The 26,953-nt window shown below is 40.3% G+C and overlaps 2 protein-coding genes and 1 pseudogene across 3 annotated transcripts; 2 read left to right on the plus strand and 1 right to left on the minus strand.

The window, feature by feature from the left end:
- The first annotated feature begins 520 nt into the window (after positions 1 to 520).
- Positions 521 to 3,962, plus strand: ppifb (peptidylprolyl isomerase Fb). Its single transcript, XM_069155409.1, has 6 exons — positions 521 to 780; positions 1,021 to 1,051; positions 1,810 to 1,898; positions 1,987 to 2,083; positions 2,641 to 2,716; positions 3,483 to 3,962. The coding sequence occupies exons 1-6, from the start codon at positions 625 to 627 to the stop codon at positions 3,625 to 3,627; spliced, it is 594 nt and encodes a 197-aa protein (XP_069011510.1). The 5' UTR covers positions 521 to 624; the 3' UTR covers positions 3,628 to 3,962.
- Positions 3,963 to 4,634: 672 nt separating this feature from the next.
- On the minus strand, positions 4,635 to 17,360 carry LOC138201880 (zinc finger CCHC domain-containing protein 24-like). Of its 2 annotated transcripts, XM_069155408.1 has the most exons (4): positions 16,974 to 17,360; positions 15,339 to 15,539; positions 6,095 to 6,259; positions 4,635 to 5,792 (listed from the first exon to the last, which is right to left on the minus strand). In XM_069155408.1, exons 1-4 carry the CDS (start codon positions 17,178 to 17,180, stop codon positions 5,679 to 5,681), a joined length of 687 nt encoding a protein of 228 aa, XP_069011509.1. In that variant the 5' UTR covers positions 17,181 to 17,360; the 3' UTR covers positions 4,635 to 5,678. The 2 variants fall into 2 exon arrangements, with proteins under 2 accessions (XP_069011509.1, XP_069011508.1); XM_069155407.1 differs by lacking the exon at positions 4,635 to 5,792 and having other exon boundaries at positions 5,799 to 6,259.
- Positions 17,361 to 18,858: 1,498 nt separating this feature from the next.
- On the plus strand, positions 18,859 to 26,953 carry LOC138201882 (annexin A4-like; annotated as a pseudogene).

Below are 26,953 nucleotides of genomic sequence, written 5' to 3' on the forward strand. Positions count from 1 at the left end.
TCATCTGCCACCCAGTGCACAAATCTAGGCTGCACAATTTGTAATTTTGTATATACGCTGCAAACATTAGTTTAATGGCTGAAAGTTCGATAGAGATTTGGTTTAAATGTTACACAACCAGAGACAGAAAGAAGTGACATCTGAAATCTCTTACCTATTTACAGTGTGAAATGGATGCATAAAAAAAAAAAAAAAAAAAAAAAAAACCCCGAAAGCTCAAAATGTGCATTTGTAGGTAATAATGCTCGAGTAAGTGAGTGAGTTTTAGATACGATCGGGGACTTGACTGTTTAGGAGGAAGTGGGAAAAAAAAAAATACACTAGGAGTGTTAAATATTTATTGGCGTTTACTCCCCATTCTCCTTTCAATGGGCCTCTGTCACTTGCTATTGTTGATACCGGAGATGCTACTGCCGCGGAACCTAAAAGTACACAGCACCAAAAAAATAAATAAATAAATAAATAAATAACATTTACTCTCGCGAGACTGCACGTGCTTTTTGTATTTGTGTACTTCCGGTCGTGTGAGCGAGCTTCCTCATTGCCTAATGCGTAAAGCGTGACTTTGGCGCGTCTCTAAACCTGATCGCAGTAGTCGAAGCCGCGGCCAGCCTGCGTGTTACAATGTTACTGGTGTCCAACCGGCTCAAGTTATGTTCTCTGGCGTTCACCGCCGCTCGCGTGTACAGCAGCGGCCCCGCAGCTGCCAACAACAACAACCCGACGGTGTACTTTGACATTGCCGCGGACAACCAACCGCTCGGCAGAGTCACCTTTGAGGTGAGTAGATCACTCCTGCAAACGCGTGCGACTTGAGCTCATGTTGGTCTTTGCGTTTCAACGCACGCGACCAAAAAAAAAAAAAAAAAAAAATGCTGCTTGTACGCTTAAAGCTTTTGTCTCGTGTCATTTCCTTTATTTATTTATTTATTTATTTATTATTTTTTTTTTAAAATACAGACAAGTTTCCCCGCAGAACAGGTTGTTTTAACCCTCGGGCGTTATATCTTTCTTTTACAGCTCAACGCTGAAGTCGTGCCTAAAACCGCAGGTAAACGATAGTTGTTGTTTTTTCTTTTCTCCTCTTGTGAAACTTATACGAGTTAGGACTAGAAGCTGATTTGACCTTTTTAATCTGAGGTGAGACGGGTTGCTTCATTCAAACAAGCGTGTGACTGAACTGGCATTTGATAAAATGTTGGTTCGTGTTGATTTGACTTGACTTAAGATGTTGATGCTGTCGATTACCCCTCCTAACAAGTATTACTACTATTTAATTGATTCATCATTTGCTCTGTCAAGCATCAGTAAAGGATCACAAGGTGTTGTTTTGTCGGACTGACCGTTACAAACCTAAAGATTATTATTCCGGAGAGTTTCACTCTAAACTTTCACATTAGACAACCTGCAACCCAGAAAGTTTTGCGATAAAGCAACAGTATGTAATGTTTGCTGAGCGGGAGCAAACAGCGCCCTCTGTGACCACGAATGGTAATTACAGGATTCTGGTGCAACATAGTCTGCATTACGACCTCGACTCAATAAACTCAATAGTAGGTCTTCCTGTATGCAAGAATGTGTTGATACGACATGTGTCATCATTCAGAGATTACAATTCAATAATAAATATATGTTACAATATATATATATATATATATTGTCTTGTAAGCAAGAGGAGATATTGCTTTTTTTTTTTTAAATATATTTATTTGTAGGAAAAATGTCAAAGTATGAACTTTAGCCCTTACAATTTGTTCGCTTGCTGGATTGTCAGAAGATGGAGAAGCTGACACAAAATCTTCCCTGCAGAAAACTTCCGAGCTCTGTGCACAGGAGAACAAGGCTTTGGTTATAAGGGATCGACGTTCCACAGGGTGATTCCTCAGTTTATGTGCCAGGTAGGCTTTTCTCTTCCTCTGATGTAATACCTATTGTTGTCCAGCGTGCTTTTAACAGTGTAATGACAGATGTGTTTTGTGTTGTCAGGGTGGAGATTTCACGAATCACAATGGAACTGGAGGGAAGTCAATCTATGGATTGAAGTTTCCGGATGAGAACTTCAAACTGAAGCACACTGGACCAGGTGATTGTACCTCTGTTTGCGCGCCGTTGCAAATAAAGCAATGCTCGTAGATTCTCAGGAATTTTCTAACGTATAGCCTGGACAAGTAATAGTATGTTTCAGGAATATTACAGAAATATACAATTTTCTTTAGTTTGTTCAGGGCACCTTAATTGTCCAAATTCAAAATTCTGTTTCCCCTTCGGTGCCACAAAAATGACAGAGCTGCTCGAACTGCGTTATTAAGAAGGTCAACGTATTACATAATATTTTATGAACTTTGACTTATTAAATATTGCATAATGGCTTTCATTGTTAACTTGGTTTCCATGTAGTCATTTGTTTGGGCCACCAGGTGGCAGCATTTTTTTGCAAATGGTGTTCAAATAACTGCTCAATAACTTGTTATGGTCCAGTGTTTCCAAAGATCTGCTGTCATATTTGAATGTCCTAATTTTTTTTTTCATTTGTAAGCTGTATCAAAAATGATCTGTTGTGTGGATTTGTGACTCGGGATTCACTGCAGCTCAGGTGAAAACACTTCCTTCATACATGTTTTGTCATTTGTTGCGTTGCAGGTATCTTGTCGATGGCCAATGCTGGGCCCGACACCAATGGCTCGCAGTTCTTCATCTGCACCGCTAAAACAGAATGGTATGTACCGACACGCATCGCCAAATTCATGAAAAGAGTTGATGCCAAGATATTCTTTATAATCTATAGATTTGCTTCCTGCCTTTTGTTTCAGCCTTTTTAAACCTGAAGTTACCTTACAATTGAGCAAAAAAAACTTCAAGATCATTTTGCCGATGTTATGTGAGCAGCAGTTTGGAAATTGAAAACATAAAAGATGTGACCTCCAAACCACATGGAAATAGAGGATTTAGGCTGTGTGTCGATACATATATGCTAAATCATAGTGCAGGATGTGCAGAAACTTAAGTGAGAGTCTTTACTGTTACAGAAGGTACAGAAAAGGTACGGACTTTTTTTTTTTTTTTTTTTTTTTTTTTTTTTTTTTAAGCTAAATACACTCTAAAAAATGATCTGTCTGAGATGTACCCTGACTTCATATTCCGCTACCTTTTCTTTTTTTTAAATAGCTTTTGTTTTATTTTTTGTTTTTAAATACATGGGTTCAGCAGTTTCTGGTTATTGATAAGCTGCTGTTTCAGTGTTTTTACTCTCCCTGCTGGGAGTCAAATTCTTGATGGAAGCTGTGAATTCGTGTCATGTTTTTGGCATGAAAGCGAAAATCTGTCTGTATTTGTATGATGGCCTAAAATAGCAGAATCACAGCAGAAGTAGTGGCATCAACCAAACCAACCCCCCCCACGAGTCAAACCCAGTTGGGTGCAACATGGATCATGTCACTGTCCGAGGCAGTGCCGCTAAAATAAACCTCTTTTTCTTCATTCAGGCTGGATAACAGGCATGTTGTCTTTGGCAGCGTGAAGGAGGGACTGGACGTGATCAAGAAAGTGGAGTCTTTTGGTTCACGGTCTGGGCGAACCTCCAAGAGGATCACTATCGCAGACTGTGGAGAGCTAGTGGAGAGCAAGTAGACGCCACGCGAGCAGTGGACACTGTCATTCGTCTCATGTCCTGCGGTAATTTCAATAGAAGAGTCGGGAGTGAAAGGGGCTCTTTCTTCAGTCATGAAATGGACTGATAACCGATCATTTCAGAACCACACACTTAGGTGGTGGTCTTTCTTCAGGTAACAACTAACGCACTTCAATGTGTCATGCCCAAATGTGAACTTAAAATATTGAATAGAAAATTAAGTGTTTCCATTGTACATGAAAGGGGGCTGTTAATTAATCCACATAAATTTAAGCTAGTTGTGAAAAGGGGCATTTATTTGCAAAAATAAAGTTGTTGTTGTTTTTTAAATATACGAGCTTGTCCTTGCCAGTTTTTTTTATGAACTCGGATGTCAAAGCATTACAAAATCCCCAACAAGATGAGTTTGCGCTTAAAGAAGTGGCTGTGAGTCGTAGATTTGTGTCTCCATTGGTAAAATCTTTTATCACCACCTGAGGAATGAGATCAGTGTTTGGACATTCTTCCCGCCTCCTTCTGCTTTCCTCATCAGCTTCAATTGACTAATGATCTTATTCCATTGAGCATTTATTTTGCCGAAGTCCATACAGAAGAGTTCAAATCCACGGTGTCGGGTCTAATTGCTTTCGAACAGGGAAAATGCATCTTTTGGGGGGGTTGGGTCATTTTGCAGTGGTCAGTTTTCAGTGGTGGTATATTACAGGCCAAATCTGATTTCGCTTTTCTGTAAGTAAGTTTTCCCAAAGGCGCAACAATTTTGAGAGACCATAAAGATTCATTTGTTTTCTATTAGGGGGAGATACAAATGTAACATCTGGATTCGTAAATGTTGAAGAGAGACCGTGATATTGTGAGTTGTCAGCAATGCAGACTAAGGGGACTTTCCCAGCCCCTAAATCTATACTGCCACGTGGATGATGGCAAAAACCACGATTTTTTTTTTGTTGTTGTTTTTTTTGTGCTTACATTGTTAGTTGAGACAAACTCAGAAATGCTAAACAACATTTTAAAATACATTTTAATGCAAAAAACATTTTTAAGAGAAAGGGATCCATCTCATGGGTTACTCAAATTAAGGCACATTAAATGGCATTTCACACTTCTCAAACAGAAGTCGGAGGGTATTTCTGTTTCATGTTCATTTACGATCACAACTCCTGTGGGAAAAAAAATCTCCTTAAAATCAACACTCTCATGCAACCTTCTCCATAACCCTTCATGATCCTTGTTACATTCAGATTTTTGTGTCATTGTGTTTTGTCATGTCTCATATGAGACAGTATGGCCCATAAAAAGCACTTTGGTGTGTCCTTTTGTAGCACCGTGTGCCAAAATATAACTGCTGTAATTTATTCACTTTACTTACAAATTGTTGTATTGGTTTGCAGTTTAACAAAAAAAAAACTTTGGAATGACTAAACTACCTGATGTGTTTTCACAACAAATTGTAGCGCACAGTATATAAAGACTACGTGTTAGTTGGCTAATATATTCCTTCACAAATTGTAATATTCAACAAAACACAGTATGGCTTCAAAATATATTCAAAAAGGATGTACCCACCAGTACTGATAATACAGAAAATAATGCACATTAATACTGCATAACCTTCTTTAGTAAAGACTTGCATATTTTATACAGAAAAAACATCATTTCATTTAAGTTATTTCTGAAATATACAAACATGTAAGAGAGAATCTTCATCTGGAAACTCTTCGCTCCAACATGTTGGACACGAGTGAAGACGGACACGGAGCGAAAGTTTCTTAATTCACAGTTGGTAAGATTCTTGGTTCATAGTTAAGACTTCAAATGAACATTCACGTGATGAAAACTGAGGAACTTACAGGAACCCAGCAAATGTAAAAGCACTCCTCTCCACCACAAAGAGCCTCTTCTACTGAGAGTCACAGTGTCACAGAGGGTATTTCATGAGAATAAACTATTAGATGCGTCACAGTACAATAACTATTATGTGTTTTAGTAACTAAGATATAGCTGTCCCTTTTGGATAACACTTTGGAGGAGTACGTAAGGCACGCGGAGTGTGTTATTGCACCCGACGGCAGTAGTAGCCGAGGACTTTGCATTTTTCACACAGGTGTTGTGGATGCTCCTTGCTCTGGTCCGACACGTCCAAGCCGTCCGGTTTCTCCAGAGGTCTCTGGAACAAGGAGCAAGAGAATTAGCGACACAGAGAGAGCGTTTTGGTACAACTGATTATATCACGTCCTAGTCACAGGGAATTTAAGGGTTTTAATGACCTGTTTACGTCCTGTAGTTTACCTGGCAGAAAGTTGTTCCTAAGCTCGAGGATGAAAACATTAATTAGTTTTCTTAGTTATTAGGATTTGACTGGCTGAAAACAGGGCGGGGCCCATTTCCAACTCCCATAGTGTTCACTGTTAGCTGCTGAGGGCCCCAAAGAAGCCATCCTAGTTCCCCTCTGTTCAGATGTGCCGTTACCTGCTTGTGAGGGTAAACGTTGATGTGGCACTTGATACATTCTTGTCCCATGTTGGCCCAGGAGTTCCCGCTCATCCACTTCCTCTTGCATTTAGGGCATTTGTATTCGCCGAAGCACCTTTTCTTTCCCTGATACGGGGTCAGGCCTTCACCTTTGGGTCGGGCCTGAAAAGAAATATAGCAGACAGCTTGCACATGAATGACTTCATATGTAAACCTCGACAGCTTTGCATGCGTTTTGCCTCTCACCACTTTTAACTGGGGGAGAATGGACTGACCCATTTGGTTTCTTTGGGCGGCAGCCAACTCGAAGCTCTGTGTGATTAGAACGGGAAGTGATAGCAGCCCTGTTGGTGGTCAAGAGAGTTGAGTTTATGGAGTAGTTTTGTCTCCAGAATGAGATGATTATTTATGGTTTGTCAGCACAAGTTTAGATGCTTGATTTACGATACTGGAGAAGTGGGCCTAAAATGACAAGAGATCTTTCTTATCTAAACTAGTTGTAGAAGGATGGCGGAGAGCTTTGGATTGGTCGTACAATGGAAGCAAATAGAAAAGTTGCAAAAGTTTATTCCAAAGACGTTGGAATATGTTGTAATTTTTTTAGTGTAATTTATTTTTTTGGACAGAAAAGGAGTCGTCTCAGCTTTCCCATTATAAATGACTCCCTCCCTCCAGCTGTGATCCCAGGGAACCATAAAGGAGGCCCCGCCTGTGGGGGGACCAATGGGAGAGGCCCCACCGCTATAGGACAAATACCTCAGGCTCTCTGTCATCTCTCCCAGCTGGCCATAACCCACCAATCAGGAGGCAAAGATCTTTGCAGGGAGGAAATAAAACCCAGATGAACTCTACACTTGTGTAACATGACAAAATCCTAAACCCATCACAAGAAAATCATCTCGACAAGACTGGTTTGAATTAGAAGAACCTTGGCTGAAAAGTAGGGCAAGTTCAAAATAAGACGGAATCTGCACCACCGGAGGAGTTCACGTCAATCATTGTTTTACTTTCACAGCAGGAACATATGTCAGGTTCAGAACTTCTGAAAAGATCACCTTATTGATTTCCAGGACTACATCTGTCTAACAAAACATGTTTGACGTTCAAACAGCCAAGTCTCTAACTGTTAAGACCACTGCGAGGCATTTTGAGGCCTGTGTTTGCATCACTTAGCCACAGTGAGGCACTGTGGGAGGTCCCTTTTGATGGAAGCCCTCTTTCTCCAGCGCCTGCAGGGAGAGCAGACAGCTCATCATCTTCCTGAGGGAGGAAACAGCTTTCACTCCTCAGAACAAGCAAAACAAACACTACCTAAAAGTCTGGAGCCCGCAGGGCAGCAAAGGGCACGGCACACTCCGAGAGTTTCCACCGGTCCCATCAAAGACGTCACACTGACAACCAACAAATGAAAATCAAACTTCTGACCTGACAGCGAATGGACACTCTTACTGAAAGCAGGAAAGACTGAGTGAAGGCAGGAAATGCACAAATCCATCATCGAGCCATCTGTACACAGTAGATGACACGTCTTGGCAGTTTCCCCACATTATGGTACTGAATAACCATTAATAAGAGTATTTTTTTTTCCAATATTAATCGGAGCACTCGTAAACATGATGAAAACAGTGACCTGTGAAACTTGAAAACTGAAGTGTCACTTTTCAATTGCAACCATGATATGATCATAATACCAAGACACTCGCAGCCAAAACTGAAACGTCTATAGCTGCGCTAGTGTCTCTCTAAGGCTCTATGTGCACACAGCGGTGCTTTAATGCTAAAATGCCAATGTAGAGTACTGACATGGACCTTGTTCACCATCTTAGATTATAGTGTTTTAGAATGTCAGCATTTGCTAGTTAGCGCTAAACACAAAGATCAGCAAAGGCTAATGAGTCATTTTACGTAAGTAACATTGTGTACTTCACATAAATTGCTTTACATATACTAAGTGAGTTAAATACGTTCCGTTACGCCGGTAACTTATGTAAATCATTTAAACGAAATCCATGTTGACGTTTGCTGTGTCATGAAGTCGAACACTGGTCTCCCTGGTTAAAGTCATTCCGTCTACTTTGTCTCATGACCTTCTTCATTGTCCTGTGTGGTCTTGGTGCCGACACCAATGTTAACCTTGTGCGTATCTCTCTGACGTCAACGGCTTTGTCAAAAATGTCCTATTTGACACCTTGGGAATGAGAATGGGCAGAAAAATCATGTCTGACCATTGGAGATATTTCAGTCTGGACCAACATGTTCCTAGCATTGCTAAGGACACGATGGCATGATATTTTGCATAAGGTAAAAGGCTGTTTTATGAGTACAATTTCCATTTGACCCCACTTTCTTCGTCAAAAAGAAAAAAAGCACAAACATTTTCCCGAAACAAATTTCTTATGTTTAATTGAAGATCTCTGCGGCCTAAAACTAAGTGTGAGAAACTGTTTTGCTTTAAGATGAACAGGTACTAAATGTATTTGTTATGTGCATTACAACATATCCCATCCAGCAACCATAACTTATGTTGTGTAACTTAAACCAGCCACAGAGCCATGTAAAACCAGAATGGAAAGCTGCAGCAGATAAGCCTGGCCCAGATCCTTGTGGCCTGGTGAGAGAGGCCCAGGAGGTGGCTGCCTCATCTGGAAACCATCAGGATAAACAATGGACTTCTCCAAATCCCCCCCCACCCTCCCTTCCTTTCTCTCTCCCTCATTCGCTCTCTCCCCCCATTCCCATACCCCCAAAAGACTGGAGAAAACAGTAACGCCAAGCCTACTGGATACCATGTGGTCAATTACTCCACACTAACAAACCCACAGCGCTCTCTCTCCCTCGCTGAGTTTAATTTGTATCCAACCCCCACAGCATTACGGAGAAGCCCAGCTGTTACCAAAGCAAAACAACACATTAATGCCCGGACTGAAATCCACAGCAATAGGTCTCTTATGTTTTAAAGACTCCTACACAAAGTTAAGTGTTCACTTTTACCATCTTGTGAAATCAATTATCTCCAGGAGGGTTTAAAACAACAAATGAATGAATTTCGATTTTTCTTAAAGAGAGAGCAGTAGAAATTCTAGATTTATTACAAGGGCAGTTGTTACTGCAGCTAGAGAGAAGTTAAATGAATCTGTGCTTAATTGAAACTGGAATTCGGTGATTACAGCTTCTTAAATGTGAGAATTTACTGCTTTTCTCTTTTTTCTATCGTTGTAAAATAAATATCCTTTGCTTTTGGAGTGTTTATCAGACAAAACAAGCTATTTACAGACATCAGATTGGATTGGATTTCACTTTAATGATCATCTTCAGATTTTAGGAGTGATAATATAACATTACAGTGCTGTTGTTATTTAAGCCTGTGCTAAATTTCACTGCTTTAAATTCTTTAATCGACAGTAATGCACGATATTCTGTAAGATCATCGTATGTTTGTGGCATCCCTGTCTTGTAAAACCTCGTATCGCTAAAAAAATCAACAAGCTGAGAATAACAGTTTGTACTTACAGTATGTAACTATGTATTTGTTACATTATACTACTGGATATTTAAAGGATTGCTTTGACAGACACACTGTTGCTTTAGTTGAGTTTCAATTACTGTATATGAATCTAAGACAGCTACTCTCAGGTGCTGAACTCAGCATTTCTGTCTTTGACACAGGTTTAAATGTAGATGAAGTTTCTCGACCAGCTTCACCACATTAATAAAGAGAGAGCAGTTGCCAGTGGAAGCTAACTAATGTCTTACACAATGCTGTTTCCTCTTTTCCAGAACGAACCAGGGCCAAATGCTCCACTTAACGAAACATCAAGATATCAAATGACTCCTTTACACAGATACAGCACAAAGCTGTAATCCTTCTACGCAGCCTTTCTGCAAATCTTGTACATGTGAAATACAGCCTGGATTAACTTTCCGTTTATCCTAAATAGATGATTAGATCCAAACAACTGGAGGCCAAAGAGCAGACGATTAGTTTTATATTTTCTTCCATGGCTCTCCAGATTTTTAACCCATTAGCCCATTGTTGAGAGCATGAGAGTCACTGCCACACACACTTGCACTGACATTACGCTTCTGTGCATTTATTTCACACACAGCACGGTTTTCATAAGAGGAGGCTAATCTACCGATACAAACTCTACTTGGTCAGACTCTGAACTGAGCTCCAGTCAAGTTGACGACATATACAGCAGCTGTAAACTGGTATTATGTTACACAAAGAGTGAATGACAGGGACAGGTGGGCTGGCAGACAAACAAGAGGTGCCACTGCTAAATATTCACAGCTTAGTTGGAAACATTGGAGATTCAAGAAGGTAACATCTTATGACTGCTGCAGTTGGTAGGTTTGGTGCAGTACAAACAATATATAATTTAAAATGGGATTAAAGTATACTAAGAGACAAACAGACAAACTCGATAGTCATAATCATTTCTCTTTCCCTCCATTTATGTCATTTAAACTGGAAAAACTGTCATCTAAATCTAAACTCACCTGCAAAACAAAAGTGATTTCATGTTTAAAATATGCAACCACACAAAAGATGAGCTCTACTGCTTTTTTTTCTCCTATATGTTCATGAGCTTCGAGCAGATGACAGACACTGGTTATAAGAGGGAGTCTTTCTACCCCACATTCCAGGGTTTCCTATATCTTCCTCATCCTCCTCAGCAGATGTTTCGGCCAAAAGTAACAGACAGCAAATTGTGGAGAGATAAGACAGCTATCAGCAGTGAAAACAAAAGGAACAAAGCAACAGTAGTCACACAGTGTTGCATGAGATTGTCCAGTTACACATTCAGCTGTGAACTTTACTATTCCACCTCAATGGAGGTACAGTGTAGAACCCAGAACAATGCTGATACTATTATCACTATTTAACCTGATTGTCACCTTAAAAACCTTCTAAACTGTGAGATCAAACATCCATAACAAGCCAAACAAATGACATCTCTAAAATGATGTCCAAAAATAGGATTGCACTGATGTGTCTGTTTGCTGATATCAAGCAAATATTGGCACAATTAAAAATCACCGTTTCTATTCAGTCAGTGTGACAAAGATCAATCTGCTAAGCAAACCTTTTCATTGCTGTATCTTCATGTTTACAGGACTAATATGATTGGCTTCAATCTTCTCAACAACAAATATTTCCAAAAATGTTGAGCAAAGTACACAATGACGAAAAACTAAAATTATCCAAAGTACAGAATATTGTGGAATTTTACTTTATGCTCAAGGAGAAGTTTAATGTCTTGGGGAAATAGTTTCTTGCCGAGATTAAAATGAGAAGGTTAACTGGCTAGCTTAGTTTAACGCAAAGACTGAAAAACAGAAGACAGGCAGCCTGTCTTGGTTCAAAAGTAACAACATCTGCCTATCAACAACTCTCAAGATCATTATTGATACTTTGATTTCTGTCGTTTGAATGCATTCAAAAAAATAACTGCAGATACAACATTTGGAAAACTTTAGCGCTGGGTAACAGTACAGGTTAAGGAACTTGGCTCACAGGACGAATGCTGGTCATAACTTCAGCAGCTTGGAACTAAAAATAAATGTGTTTACTTTCAAATATAAATCAAGGAATTCCTCTCGTAATCCCTGCAGCTATCAAAGGTTCCCCTGTCCAAAGTAATTATCAGATCAGACTTTTCCCCTCCATTCAAACTTGATTAAACTGTAACCATAAAGACATACAGCCACTTCCTGTGCTGCCCACTGTTTCCAAAAACACGTTGTGGATGCAGTCGTCTCCAGGCAGCTGCTCAGTGACTCTTTGAATGAGAGTCCAATAGCTGCTTCTCTGCACAGACAGAGAGAGCGAGAGACGGAGATGACTCCAGCCAAGCAGAGCTGTGCGAACAATACAGCCTGACTTCCTGACCTTTGGCTCCACGGCCGCTCGGCAGAAACAATGCTCTCCTTATTTATCCGAAGCCCTTCCCACCGTACACTGACTTACTGTCAGCACTCTGTCACTTGCATATTCTCTTTACAGTAACCGGGTTCGGCTACTTAATTGGCGAAGGGTCATTAAAATGTTGTGACCCTGGGGTTAAGGAATGAAAGGTAACAAAAAAAACGTATGACGCATTTGGCTGAAAATGGAGGCAACCCTAAGGACAGAGGATTGACAGTTTAACAGCCCTATTTAAAATGCAAGTTGGACATGAAGTAATTTTTCTGCTCTCCAGCATATAGTCAGACTTCAAAAGTCTGAATTTCAGCCGTCTCCAGCTGAAAATGCCTCAGATTCCAGCCAACAAGAACAAAAAGCAGTTTGTTCATTAGTTACAGCTTCAGAAGAACGCTCATCTCAGCTTCAACTGAAGAGACCTTTTGTCATGACGACAGCTCCATAATCATCGTTTTGGGTCTGAAATGTTAGCAACACGTGATAAAATCTGACATCATCTTTCTAAAGCAGAGCAAGAGCGGCTGAGAGCCAGCCGCAGAAATGGCTTCCAGATTTTGCACATTTTAAAGGGCGTGGCTGCAAAGAAGAATCATAAATATCTCTTAAACTCCTCGTGAAACAAGTAACCCAACTCTCCACTGTGTCTCCACCGCTGATATGCTGAGTAAAGCATATATAGTATATCTTATATCTTTGAGAAGGACTGCAACCCAAATTCATAGACTGTGGTTTTCCCTTTTTTAATTATTTGTCATCACCTCAGGCCTCTTTCTTCAGTACCATGTGTTTCTTTATCAAAGAAACAGACTTGTGGAGTTGACCCGGGCCTCATTCCTCCCAGAGAAAGACCGTTAAAGGCCCTGCAAACCCGCTTCCTGTGTGCTTCTTCTCTCATCTTACTGAGCCGTGACATTCTTTGATTCCTGTCCACTGCAGCTCCAGTGCAAAGCAGTCAGCTATGAAAGACTGCAACGAGCAGTCCAAGGAAACTGATCGCTGGTAATAAGAGCGGCTATATCACTGTCATAAAAAACAGCCCTTTGATAATTCATTTTGCAATGCTTTACTTGATGTATTTCTCACTTGAAAGAAACATGTAAAAAGTAATGATTCAGGGATGTCTTGTGGTGTCTTGGTTTTCATTGTGCTGTCTAGTGAGGTCGAGACTCAACCTCAAAGCCAATAATCAGAACACACTGATGAGCAGAAACATTATGATCGATCTAAGAAGAAGTAAATGACATTGATTACCTCATAACAAAGGCCCATGTCTACGTGTGGGACATATTTAACATTCAACATTAAGCGGACAGTATGTTTTTCGTTTGTTGCAGGAGAAACGTGCAGGTGTAAACCTGAGCGACTAAGTCTTGCGGCCAGGAGACAAGGTTGGAGCATATCAGAAAGCGTGAGGCTTGTGGGGGGGGCTAAGGTCAGTAGTGATGACTATCTACCGACTGTCGTCCCAAGGAGGGACAAAAGAAAATTGGCCACCCCAAAGTGTTGGAGGATGTGCTGGAAAACTCTGATCCAAATCCTAACATATAAGACCTGAAGGAAAAGCTGTGAATGTCTTGATGCTGGATACCTTCAGAGTCCATACCTTTGCAGGATACCGCCAAAAGCATATTAGGCAGTGTTTTGACTCATTGGTGTAAGTGTCAGTGTGTTGGTTGTAAATTTGGAAACCAGTTGAGCGCTTACGTTTGCACGTCTGGATCGGGGATATATTTCTGATTTTGATAAATCAATAGTCACGGCTTCTTTGCGCCGCAATTGCCGAGCTCACTGCAGAATATTTTCTCCACATTCCTTACATTCCTACACAGTCTGCGTTCTGTGCTGAACTGCGCCAATCTCCTGAGTGTCAGCAGTGATGGGGGCGATGAGGTTTCAGAGACAAGAATAGAGGGGAGAGCGATCAAAATGTGGAGCAAGGTCTTAAGAATAAACTGACATTTCTGTTTTTGAGTGAAAAGAATCGTTAGGGAAATGTGCTTATTTGTTTAGCCACCGAGAGTCACATCAGAACTTTTGTATCACTCTGATATACAGTAAATATGTAGACTAGTTGGAACCAGCAGTAAGTAAACTTAGTTTAGCATAAAGGAGGGAAACAGCTGGTATCTCCGTCCAAAAGTAACAATCCTCCAAAAAGAACCTCTAAATCTTACAAATGATATATTTTTGGTTTAGTACTTGCAGAAATGTAAATATAAAGCCAACGATTATGAGCTGTGGGCCTTTTGACAGAGCCTGACTAGCTGTCTTCACATTTCCAGTCTTCATGCTGAGATAAGCTAACATAGCTACATAGCTGGCTCCAGCTATGTATTTGCAGTACGGATGTAAAATGGTATCAGCTTTCTCATCAGCAACCTCACACAGCAGGATTTCAACACGTGCCAAGACTGGTGTGTTGCAAATAAAACGTTTGAAATAGGCTATTGTAGCCGGTTAACTAATCTATTGAACCCACAATTGTTTTAAAAGCTACTGCAGAATTATGAGATGTGACTCTCGAGAAAACTATGTCTAACTTTGCCGTCTGACTCTTCATTAGAAATCGTTAGATTCCCCCAGTGTTCGAATCGGTGGATTTTATCTGAGGATTTTGCAGCTTTCGCGTGAGGGAATCAGCAAAACAGGAAACAATCTTACTTTATACACTTCTATATGTAATTGACCACTAAAAGTTTACCAGTTATTTGAATTTCTACTTTTTGCTAGTTTGCTTCTTGGACACATCCTGTCCATCAGTCATTTAATTATTTCCATTACACCTAACAAATGTCAGGCATTTCCCTCTGAACATGATCAATGGGGAACCACAGCTGCACATAAAGCAGTGGTAATATTTCTTTCATGTTTGGAGTAGAGGTCGTGCCTAGTTCCACAGAGAAACCTATCATCTTTCATTATGGCCAGCTCTGAGATCCAATCTGGCATCTGCTGCTCATTACCAGCCTGCGGTGGTACATCTAATCCAAATATGTGCTGAGGAATCTATTTCACGCTGAAAAAAATTATCCAAACATAATATTGTAACCCAGAGTTTAAATTCACTTTAACAAAATCAGGGATGTGAGGGATGTGTGGATTAGATCTGAGATTCTGATCAAATCTCATGGAATATGTCACCTCATTCACTTTTATGAATTTCTCTTCATCAGGCAGCACTTCGTGCGTTCTCTGAATTATTTTCATGCATTTGATAGACAGCTCAAATGGCCCCCACACTGCACAGCTGTTTCAGCTTAGGCTGTTGTGGATCTGTTCCTGACTGATGCAGAGCGTCACTGACTGGCTCACCTGAGGGCAGTCTTTGATGTAGTGTCCTTTGTTGAAGCAAAGGTGGCACAGGTAGTTGGGCGGTGGCCTTTTGCTGGGTTTGCGTGTCTCGGGGGACAGAGAGAGGTCTGAGAAATGGTCCGCCAGTGAGCTCAGGCCGTCCACGATATTGTTGAGGGACCCGTAAGGCGAGGACCTCTTGTAGAAATTGTTGTTCAATGCCTGTGTGAGAAAATTGTAGGCAAAGATGATAAATCACCGGCAATGGAGCTGTGAGGATGTAAAGGTTAAAATATACAGTGGAGACCTTCATACACTAAAGTAAGGCTGTAGCTAAGAAATCATTTTCATTAGCTGTTGGTGAATCCCTTATCTGTTTATGTGGTTTACAAAATATCTGAAAAATAATGCCTAAGATGATTTCTCAAAGGACAAGGTGATGTCCTAAAATAGCATGTTGTGCCCGACAAACAATCCAAAACCAAGAGATATTCATTTCCAGTGATGTAATGGAAAGAAACACAAACATATTTACAATTGGCAGTAGTAAATGTTTGGCATTTCTGCTTACTCAATAACTTCATCAATGTTTAAATTGTTGTTGATGGATTTTCAATTTGTGTTCATACTAATAGCTAAATCTATTATCTTTTGAGCTGTGCACAAAAGTATGTCTGATTTCACTAAAACACAGAAGTTTATTGTTGTGACTCTACAATGAAAGAGCATTTCACTTGGTGTGTCAGTCCATCACCCTGATTGATTCTCCTGTTTGTCCCTCTAACAGTAGCCAACGTTATTTGATTCCTGCAGATGTGCAGTCTTTACTGTGTTTACTGTGAGAACCAATAGTGTCCATTTCCTTGTTAGAACAAAATGCCTTTGTCATGCATTCTTACAACTCGTCCTATACTGGCACGACATAATCAGCATCATTGTGCATCTGGAGGAGACGGGTGCTATGGCACCGCAGGGCAAACATGAAGAACAGCCTGCAGACACTGTCTGTTTACTCCGAGGGTATCACAAAAAACTATTTGTGATGCACATTGCAGAGGGGGAATCTTCTGCATGAGACATCAAACCACCACATATCTGGCATGTGTAAAGATACAGTTTATAATTTGAATTCATCGGAACTTTAAAGTCAAAAAGTTCTTTCAAAGTTAATATATGATGGTTGGAGAATTTTAGATGTGAATGTAAATAAAAATAAATAATTGTTTTGCTGCTTTTCCTCAATGGGTCAGCATTAAATTAAATTCCCCACTGAGTTAACAGTACATACTCCTCTGGCCACGCAGAGGCCAGTCAGGGTGAGCTCCAACATTTTTCAAACTTGTGAGAGGTCTTTCTCAACCTGCCATTCCTCCTCCAGCTGCACACTGACACCAGAACAGTCTGAACACACTCAGGCACTATATGGGCGTACAAAACACATATTCATATACTACCCACTCACCACAGTGCGACCCAATGCAGGCATGCAGGTGAGGTTTACTGTATAGGCCACAAAAATAATATATGTGAGGACAGATTTTTTTTTTTTTTTTTTTTTTTTTTCAATGAAAGTTTCATCCAAACACGGGTACTGTAAACTACCATGCAAAGTGTTCATGGTTAGAGTTGTGACAGCGTAGCATCACATGGACATACCTCACTGCTCAGATGGAAGAAGTTGTTGAGACAGTTGGAGCTCAGATCAGCTGCGCTGCGCTTGGAGTTGTTCGTGCCCTGAGGAGAAGTGTCCGACTCGGATTTAAACCCATCGAAAACGCTGCTCGGTGCGTCTTGCAAAGACATATAGACCCAGCTGAGCAGCTGTGCGGGTTGATACCCGCCAGTCTCTATAGCAGACATCATATTGTTGTTTGAGGACTGCGCCTCTTGGAACAGCACCGTCAGAACCGCCGGTTTTTCTGAATCACCCAACTTCTTTCAGTCATCCCCCTGCTCCGGCTGAATGGGTGTGATCCTCGTGCTCACCTGGGGAGCCCTGTGAGGACCCCACTAACGGGACAACAGTCGCAGGGGAGGGCACAGTGGAAGCTTGGGACGCAAACGCCTGAATGCCAGTTGGAGGAGTGAAACAGCGCTCTGGCCAGGACTCTGGGTTGCGTCACAGCCAATAGGAGGTCCAACATGAGACTGCATCTTTCTGTTGACTTTTTCTTGACATGTTTAGCCACGGTAGCTGCCATATAGAAAGACCCCACTTTGCCGTTGTATAACCTAGAACTATAGATAAAAAGCACTTAAATGCAATTAATTAATTCAATTGAAACTTGTTTTAATTTAGAATTAGAACCCAGTTCCTTCCTTTTTTGTATTTTTGTTGTTGTTTTGTTTATTATAGGCTACTACTTATAATGTTGGTTTCCGTTCTGTTTTTTATGATTGTATTGCAAATAACAGGTAAAGGAATGTAGGCCTACGATATGGTAATATAATTACCTCAATAATACATCTCAGCACTGCAATCAAAACATCAGGATTTTAAGCCATGATGTTTTGATTGCAGTGGGGATAAGGAATGGAGGAACTATTTTTCCCTTATTAGACTCAAGAGGCATCTTAGACACTAACAAAAAAATAAAAATAACAAAACATATAATAAAAAGGTTTTTGAAATTCCACACTTGGTGCTAAATCAGACTGAGCAAAAACCATCCAAGCCTTCACTTGACAATCAGGTTTTAGGGTAAACTGATTAGATTACAAGGCCATTAGATCAACAGACCACATGTGGCCCCTAGTGTTAGTCTTGACCACAACTCGACTGCTGCCATCTAGTGTTTTAAAGGGGTAATGTAATAATCCTTTCATTTTTGAACAGACGTATGTTAACACATTTTAAATTTGTATACAGTGGTGGTTATTATACGGCTCAGCTGGAGGTTCATTTTATTGTGTGATTGACTGTCGCTCATCTGCTATCGTTATTTCTGGGAGAACTTTGGCACCAAAATAAAGTTATGTTATAACTGATAGGCCTCAGGCTTTCCCACCCAATAGGAGTCACCTTTTTGTTTTTGTTTTGAAAGAAGTATTATCGTCTGATTCAAAGAAATCAGAAAAATCCTATTTATCAACCATCTGTGTCATGTGGAAGTTGCAATTTTCTCACTTTTTAGTCTTACTTATTTTAGTTTTTGATTGTTATGCACACAATATATATATATATGTATGTATGTATATATGTATGTATATATACAATATATACATCAAGAAAACTTACTCGGTTATAAATCAGATTCTGATTCTACGTAATGGAAATAAGACTATTTCATGCAGAACAATGCTTTTGCATGCAATTCTTTTTCTAGCGTATATTGTGGGGGGGGGGGGGGGGGGGGGGGGAGGGAATGCCAGTCCCCCCCCCCCCCCCCCACACAATGAATAAAGCTATTTGTTACATCACCACCGGCAACAAATCTAGTTGTTTATTAGATTAAAGAGAAACTGTTGCGGCGTTCCCCAAAGTGTTAAGGGTCCAACACAGTCCGACGAGTCAGCGGGCAGCTTCCCCGAGCAGAGGTTATTACTGCTGCCGCAGCAGGACGGAAACAATGCTGAGGACCCACCCACCTCCGTCCTGCTGCTCACTCCGCTTCCCTCTTCCTGAATCTCACGTCCGCATCTGATAAGTAAGTTACTCTAATCTTTACTTTTGCAACGTAATGTCGGAAAAGAAAAAAATAAAATAAAATAAAAATAAATAGTTAATATTACTGCGTAGTCGGGGAAGTCCGACTGAAGTACTTAAATACAGCCCGTGTTAAGCTTATTTTTGGTGACTGTGGAATGTGGTAAATTAGCCACGCCTGGCTACACAACACTGTCGGCGTTGGGCTGTTGAACGGCAACGTCGCATCAGCAGGGACGGACGTTTGGTTTACTATGTAACCGCGGCTCTCTTATACCCCCTAAAAGTATGGATCTAACTTATGGTCATCTTTTTTTTTTTTTTTTTTTTTTCCCCTCTGTGTTTTTAGCTGGGTGCTAAAATGCTAAACTCCGTGCGATAGGTATTGTGCAACGTTTAGGGTCCGTTTCAGCGTTTTGACATAAAAGGAGTGTCAATGTCACATCCGACTTTTGTTTTAGTATGTGGACTTTATACGCGATCCAATCTTTATTATTGTCCATAACTGTGATAGTACCGTGAAAGCTTAGCGCTGAGTTGAAAAAAAAAAAAAAAAAAATCACAGGCCTGTGATGCTCTGTCAGATCAGCTGCTTTTTTAGTGCGCTTCGTCGCAGTCTTAACCAAAGAGGTGTAAACGTAGGTTTACGTTTCTGTTAAAAAAAAAAAAAAAGTAAAGACAGTTGGTTAATCTCTCTAGGGATGTTTGTTTTTCTTTTGTGTGTGTGTGCGTGTGTGCTGGCAGATAGAAAAATAATCTGATTTCCACCCATTTCTCGTCTTTCAAGGGTCACCTGCTGTGGAAATGATGGTGTTTACGATAACACTTAAAAGCCTCATCAGTTTGAGAGACAGGGAGAGTCAAAGCGTTTAAGGAAGTTCCCTTTTAATGGTGCAATATGCACGAATTCGGTTCCTTCTTGTACTACCACTTTGCGGTCGCTATGTATTGATTCCGATTGGAGGATTTTGTTGGTACTGTTTGTGTTATCACGAGCTGCATCTAACGATCTGTTTTGAACTGAGCAGTCAGTACGCCTAATTTGTTTGCTGCATAAAATTGCCTCAATTTTGGTAGATGGCTAGATGACGAGCTATTTGAGCTTGTCACATGCAGCTATTCTGTCGGTAACATTGTACAAATATTTACCTTTTTATAAGCAAGCAGTGCATATCGTCAGCATTAACAGCTGTTTATCTACCGGTCTCGCAAGGAATTAGGGATGGGACATGGTTTCTCCAATATTCCAACTGTTATTGAAATATATATATATTTTTTAAATCAATTAGTATATGCAACTGTCATCAGCCTTCTCCAGTGGTGGAAAGCAACACCATGGTTAGCTCTTGTTTTGCGTTGGTTTTACCAAGAGTTTCAGCCACTGTTGTGTTCACTGTTTCATGTATTCCAGCAAGAGGTTAGAATATGCTGCTTCGTTCTTCCTCTCATTTTGGACTGAGGGCAGACTGGACACTACACTGACCCACTATCACCTCTTGCCGGGGTGGTATTACGAGACGGGGTGGAGTTAGAAATTGTACATATTGCAACTTTACTGTACTATATTTATGTCTTTATAACCCAATGCGTTCTCATTCTTGGTCTGTTTTTGAATTCAGAGTAATTATATTTAAACTCTTACTATAACTAGAATTAGTAACTCTAATTAGTTAAACTGCCTTTTGTTTGGTTGTAAATAACTCCTAGTAAATTGTGTTTACACAATCAATCAGTGGATTATTTGTAGAGTTCAGATGCATTGCCCTGTATGGAAACACTGTGCTCTCTCTTACTGCAGAACCTGTCCCACAGAACATGAAAGTCTCCCTGTGCTTTTACAAAAAGCCTCAGTCCCTTGTTTCTTGTGTGCATGTAAACAGAGCGAATTCACAGTCTGCTATATTGTGACTCATTACACGTGATGGGCCTGCAGCTGTAATCAGTGTTTTAGTTAGTTATTGGATGACACAGTGGAACCTAAATAGTTCTGTAATTCAAACAACAGATCTTTCAATAAATGATGTCATCAAAAATTGGTAACTGAACAAAATTTGGAAGCTCTTCATGTTTTGCATTATTCAATGACCGCCCTGGTGGTTTCCTGTCCTCCTGGAGAAAGGGGAAGAAAAATAATGAATAAACTCTTCCATAATGATCATATGATAGGAAAATAGGCAAATGGAAGTGGTGAGACAAGATCAAACAGTTTCTCGTTGTTTGTGGAATTTTTTTTTTGTCTTTGGCTCTGTATTAGATTTGATGAGCTCATTCAGGATAATGTATAAGAAACTCAGATAATAAATTTCGCAGACAAAAGTACAAGTTCTTGAAGTCCTAAAAAGTTAATTTGTTAAAAAAGGGCAGTATGATGATGAAATATACACCACAGTCACAGTCCACAACATATCACCTTCAGATTCTGAAGATGAGCTACCCAGGATACCCTCCTCAGTCTGGTGGATACCCACCCCAAGCAGGGGGCTACCCATCCCAAGCAGGCGGCTACCCACCCCAAGCAGGCGGCTACCCACCGCAAGCAGGCGGCTACCCACCCCAAGCAGGCGGCTACCCACCCCAAGCAGGTGGCTACCCCCCACAGGCAGGCGGATACCCACCTCAGGCTGGCGGCTACCCTCCAGCAGCGGGCGGCTACCCTCAAGCAGCGGGCGGCTACCCTCCAGCAGCGGGAGGTTACCCTTCAGCAGCAGGGGGCTACCCTGCCCAGGCCGGTGGGGTACCCTGCCCCAGCTGGAGGCTTCCCTCCTCAGGCAGGCGGATACCCTCCACAGCAAGGAGCCGGAGGCTATCCCTCCATGCCACCATCAAGTAAGGCTGCAAGGAATACAACAAACAAATATATAAATGCAACCGATTACATGTGTAACATGAAAAGAGAGATTTGTTCTTTATATCATTTGTATCTCAAGTGTTATGTCAATATTTTTTGTGCAGGTGGAGGCTGGGGTGCAGCACCAGGTGGCTTTGGAGCGGTAAATAAATTATTGTCTCACTCTTTACCTCTGAAGTGCCAACTCATTAATAACATATGGACCAACTTAGGCCAAATCTCCTGCTTGCTTAAATCGCGTAATCTTCACCAGCTCTATTTGAACCCTATTTGTTCTATATGAAGTGTGCCACTTAGCTCTCACAGCTGTCCTTTGTTTGCAGCCCGGAGGAGCTCAGCAGGGATACCCAGGGGGCCCCGCCCCAGGCCAAGCCATGCCAAGTTACCCCGGAGCCCCTGCGACTAACCCCTCGATGCCTGTATATGGAAGTGGAGCTCCATCCAACCCACAGGCACCTGCCATTCCTGTAAGATACACTACACTCGTCTTCATACTAGGATTTCCCTTAGATGACGGAACAACGCACACATGGCTAAAAACACCGTTGTAACTCCATGGTATTTTATCTTTTAATACTTTCATATCTTTTTTTTTATTATTATTATTTACAGAAAGGGTACAGGGGTTCTATCAAAGATTTTCCAGGCGCTGATCCACTGAGGGATGTTGAAGTTCTTCGAAAGGCCATGAAGGGTTTTGGTCAGTAAATATCATCCGAGTGTGCTGAACACATCGTCTTGTCATTCCACATCCGTTAGCAGTTCATATGCCCATTCCCTTTTTACACATCATAAATTGATTTTAAAAACAGAATATCTTAAACAGGCACTGATGAAAAATGCCATTGTTGAACTTCTGGGAAGTCGCACGAGCAAGCAGAGGGTTCCAATGGTAGCAGCCTACAAAACCACTTATGGGAAGGTACGTTTATCAAATAGGCCTTTTTTGTTTTCTACAGTTGAAATGGCTTTTCATTGCCGGCCATGTGGCAGTTATATCTCAGTTGCTCTCTTTTTGTTTTTCCTCTTAGGATTTAGCCCATGATCTGAAGTCTGAGCTCACTGGAAACTTTGAGAAACTGGTTCTGGCCATGGTGAAGAGCCCATCGTACTTTGATGCGTCTGAACTCAGAGAGGCTATAAAGGTTTGAAGCTCATGTTGTCTCAGCAAAAGCTTCAATTTTGGTTATGTTTCCCAAACCGCAGTGTATCACTTGCCATGTAAGGGAAATATGGGCAAATGAATGCCAGACAAAACTGAGAACCCGTGAAGGTTCATGTGTTTTAGAAAGCAAGCTTAAAGCTTTTTTTTTTCTTTTCTTTTCTTTTGTTTTGTTTTTCAGGGTGCTGGAACTGATGAAGCTTGTCTCATTGAGATTTTTGTCATCCCGGTCCAATGCAGAAATTATTGAAATCGCCAGGATCTACAAAGCCGGTGAGTTCTGATCTTGACATTTCAACTTTTAATTTGCTCTCTCTCTCTCTCTCTCTCTCTCTCTCTCTCTATAATTTGAATAAAATTGAACGCCCTCAAAAATAAAGAGAACTGTATAAGTCGTGTATCATTTGAGATACCGACTACACAAACTGAACAATGTTGGGCTGCAACTTGTGACTATTTTAAATATTGGTTAGTCTACCATTTATTTCCTCTTTTAATCAATTAGTTGTCTGGTGTGTTAAAATATCTGAAAACTTAAAAAAAAAAAAAAAAAGAAATTACCATTGTAATTTTGCGGAGACCAAGTTGGCATATTTTAATGTCTGGTGTGTTTTTGAAATCAGGTTAATATGGAAAAAAGGCACACAAAAATAACAGTGGAACCATAACTTAAAAATGTTGCCTATTATTTTACAACTTGTCCTTTTGTTTTTTTTAAACGTGATAACAGGTTAAAGCATGTGGAAATGTTGTCATTTGTTTTTAGGCATTGAAACTACCTTTTGACTTACACTTGGAAGACGGATTTTTAAAACATGTTGTCTGAACAAAATGCAAATATTATGCAAATTAATATATTTTCCTAAAAAAATCCCCGCCTTCCTTTCAGAGTATGGAAAGAGCCTTGAGGACGCCATCACCAGCGACACCTCTGGTCACTTCCGGAGACTCCTGGTGTCTCTCAGTCAGGTAGATTCTGCATTTCAGTGAGCTCTCACAAAAAATGATATTCACTCATCGAAAGTAAAGTCAAGTTTTGACTCTGCCTCTGTACTCTGCCCACATAATGTTATTTTAGTGTTAACACCACGTCTCTTTCTATCATTCCATCCAGGGAAATCGTGATGAAAGGCCGACTGTTGATATCTCAATGGCCAAACAGGATGCTCAGGTACTGTGTTTAAAGTTCTTTCAGAGTTGTAACATTCTTCGAAAGTGATAGGAAAACCTGATCATCTTCCTCCGTCCTTCCATCCTCAGAAACTGTATGCTGCTGGGGAAAATAAAGTGGGAACTGATGAGTCTCAGTTTAATGCCATCCTGTGTGCCCGCAGCAAGCCTCACCTTCAGGCTGGTGGGTAATCAAAAAACTCGTTGCAATTCCACAAGTTTATTTTGTTCTCCTCCATCCCTTGAAGACATCTGCTTTGTTTTCCCAGTATTAAAACTGGAAACTTGTGGGGGTTTTTTTATTTTATTTTTTTACATAAGCTTTTTTATGGGGTTTTTTTTAATATTGGGATTGTAACCATCTTGTCTGTGATTCTTGTCTTCATTAGTCTTCCAGGAGTACCAGCAGATGTGTGGGAGGGACATTGTGAAGAGTATCTGCAGGGAAATGTCTGGCAATGTGGAGTCTGGCATGGTGGCTGTGGGTACGTCTTTTTTGGTTCTCCTTTCCCAAACTCAACCAAACTGAAGTGGCTTTTCAAACACATGCTGAAGCTTTGAGTATATATTTAAGTAATTGTTTGAGTTTGTTTTGCAAGGGTTTCCTAAGAGTCTCAAATATCCTAAAATTGATTAAATATTGACAGACTATCATGTTAAGTTTTTTTTTTTTTTTAATTATTATTAGAATAAACACAAACCAAAGTTATGGACATTTTAACGCATCTGTTTACTGTAGCGCCACCCACAGGCCATGAACCATGAACTGTTGTATAGATGTGCATATGTCATTTGTTTGGTTGTAATAATGCAATGAATTTAAGTTATTACAAATAAGCCACACCTACAAGAATTACAGAAATTTAACAGAATATTTATATCGAGAGTTTGTGATTCATTCAAATTCATTTTATATTCTAAATGTAGAGATGTTTTGATGAGGAAAATGTAGTTGGAGTGAATTTGTGCACAAACAAAAAATGGTGGAAGTTGTAATTTCTATGCTACAAACAAACAAAAAACAACAACAAATTGTGCAAATTACCTAACCTGTTTAGCAGAAACAGCCACATGATGCAAATATGTATGATAGTCTTTTTTTTTTTTTTTTATTGTCTTTACCACATCTGTTGTATTTCATTATTAAAACTAAATTGCAGCATTCGTCTGGTTTCCTTGAATCATTTGGTTACTCTGACTAACATCAATCTCTGCTCCTGTTGTCTAGTGAAATGCATCAAGAACACCCCCGCCTACTTTGCAGAAAGGCTCCACAAGGCCATGCAGGTACTGCTGTTGTTTACCATCACATTTCATTGTAATTACCACAAGGCACTCGACTCTTGCCCTGATGCTGTGGAGGCAGAAGACGTGACTGAGGTGTCACATTTGTGATGTGTTGACAGGGAGCCGGGACCAAGGACACAACCCTCATCCGCATCATGGTGTCCCGCTCTGAGGTTGATATGTTGGACATCAGACAGGAGTATTTGAAGACCTACGGAAAATCACTGTACACTCACATCTCAGTAAGTCCCTCTAACCACCATGTGACTTTGCTAAAGTTCAGTCTCTGTTTTTCTTTTTTATGTGATACATTTTTATGTGTTTCTCAGGGCGATACCTCTGGCGACTACAAGAAGCTGCTGCTGAAGCTGTGCGGCGGTAGCGACTAAAAAGAAGGAGATAACCTCTCATGAGGACATTATATATGTCCACACTGAAGCATTGTTATAGGACCTTATATCACCGCCGGTGCATGCAGTAAATCCATATTATTTTGTATTCTCTATATTGACATGATTTCTGCTAATATAGTAAATACTGTAGTTGATTTTAAAAGATGAAGTATATCCTTTTTATTTTCTTTGGTGAAAGCTGAAGTCCAAGCAAGCAAAAAGTATGTGTAAAATTTAATTAGAGCTATATTACTGTAATAACTACAGCAAATCTATAACATAGAATAATATTCAAATGTTTGATAAACCCCTAAAGTCTACGACGGTTTGTAATTAGTTCCACAAAGTAAAAACTAAATTAATGAGGCCAGTGTGTCATTTATCTTATATATACTATATATATGAGGAGTTATTTAGAACATTGCTTTATAAAGACATTATTTCCGTGAGTCAGAGTTGACCTCATTACCAAACATTTCAACTGTGTAAGTATTTGCGAAGCTGTGTGAGGCGCATTTGATGCTTGATAAAAAAAAAAAAAATTTCAGATCATTTTTTAATGTAAGAAATGTGTATGTGCAAAAAGGCATCTGGTCTTTTCTTTATCGTGTCTAAAATTTAACTTCTGCTTGCAAGTCTATGCAAATCAGCTTGTAACTTTTCCAATCATGGTTCAACATTTACAGACGATGTTGCCTTCCACTCAGTGCTGAAAAGCCGAAGTCTAAAGACGGATCATGTGCCTTTTGTGAGTGCTGCTGTGGAAACTGGTGGTCCATGTTTCCCTGGGTTTATCTTGCAAACAATCTATAATTATACGTGTATGGCTGCAGAAATGTAATCGTGACATTGTTTCTAGATATTTTGTTTACATTTTCTTCCATGGTGCCCTTTGCTGGTGTGTATGTTGTGCTGCCAGTAGAGGGCACTTGGTTCACATAATGTGTCATTTCTTATTTTTGTGGAATTGTTTTGCCTGCTGACTTTTAGTTTTTGCCTTGAACTGAGTATCTCCTGTACTAACTACTTTGCCATTATCCTTGTAACGGAATAATTGTTGAAATTCACAAGATGTCGTTTAAAAACCAGCCACCTGTCATTTCAATAAAATAAAAATAACATTTTGGCATA

This window comes from Embiotoca jacksoni, unplaced genomic scaffold, assembly GCF_022577435.1.
Source record: "Embiotoca jacksoni isolate LCO1_2020_lvr unplaced genomic scaffold, fEmbJac1.0.p SCAF_20, whole genome shotgun sequence".
NCBI classification, from domain to species: Eukaryota; Metazoa; Chordata; class Actinopteri; family Embiotocidae; genus Embiotoca; species Embiotoca jacksoni.

Excerpts from the sequence above, each read along its gene's own strand:
- LOC138201880 (XM_069155407.1), bottom strand. The coding sequence starts at position 17,180 with ATGATGTCTGCTATAGAGACTGGCGGGTATCAACCCGCACAGCTGCTC. Across the intron at positions 15,540-16,973 it reads TCTTCCATCTGAGCAGTGAG|GCATTGAACAACAATTTCTA; the intron begins GTATGTCCATGT and ends TTTCTCACACAG. Across the intron at positions 6,260-15,338 it reads ACATCAAAGACTGCCCTCAG|GCCCGACCCAAAGGTGAAGG; the intron begins GTGAGCCAGTCA and ends ATTTCTTTTCAG.
- ppifb (XM_069155409.1), top strand. The coding sequence starts at position 625 with ATGTTACTGGTGTCCAACCGGCTCAAGTTATGTTCTCTGGCGTTCACC. Across the intron at positions 1,899-1,986 it reads TTCCTCAGTTTATGTGCCAG|GGTGGAGATTTCACGAATCA; the intron begins GTAGGCTTTTCT and ends TTGTGTTGTCAG. Across the intron at positions 2,084-2,640 it reads ACTGAAGCACACTGGACCAG|GTATCTTGTCGATGGCCAAT; the intron begins GTGATTGTACCT and ends GTTGCGTTGCAG.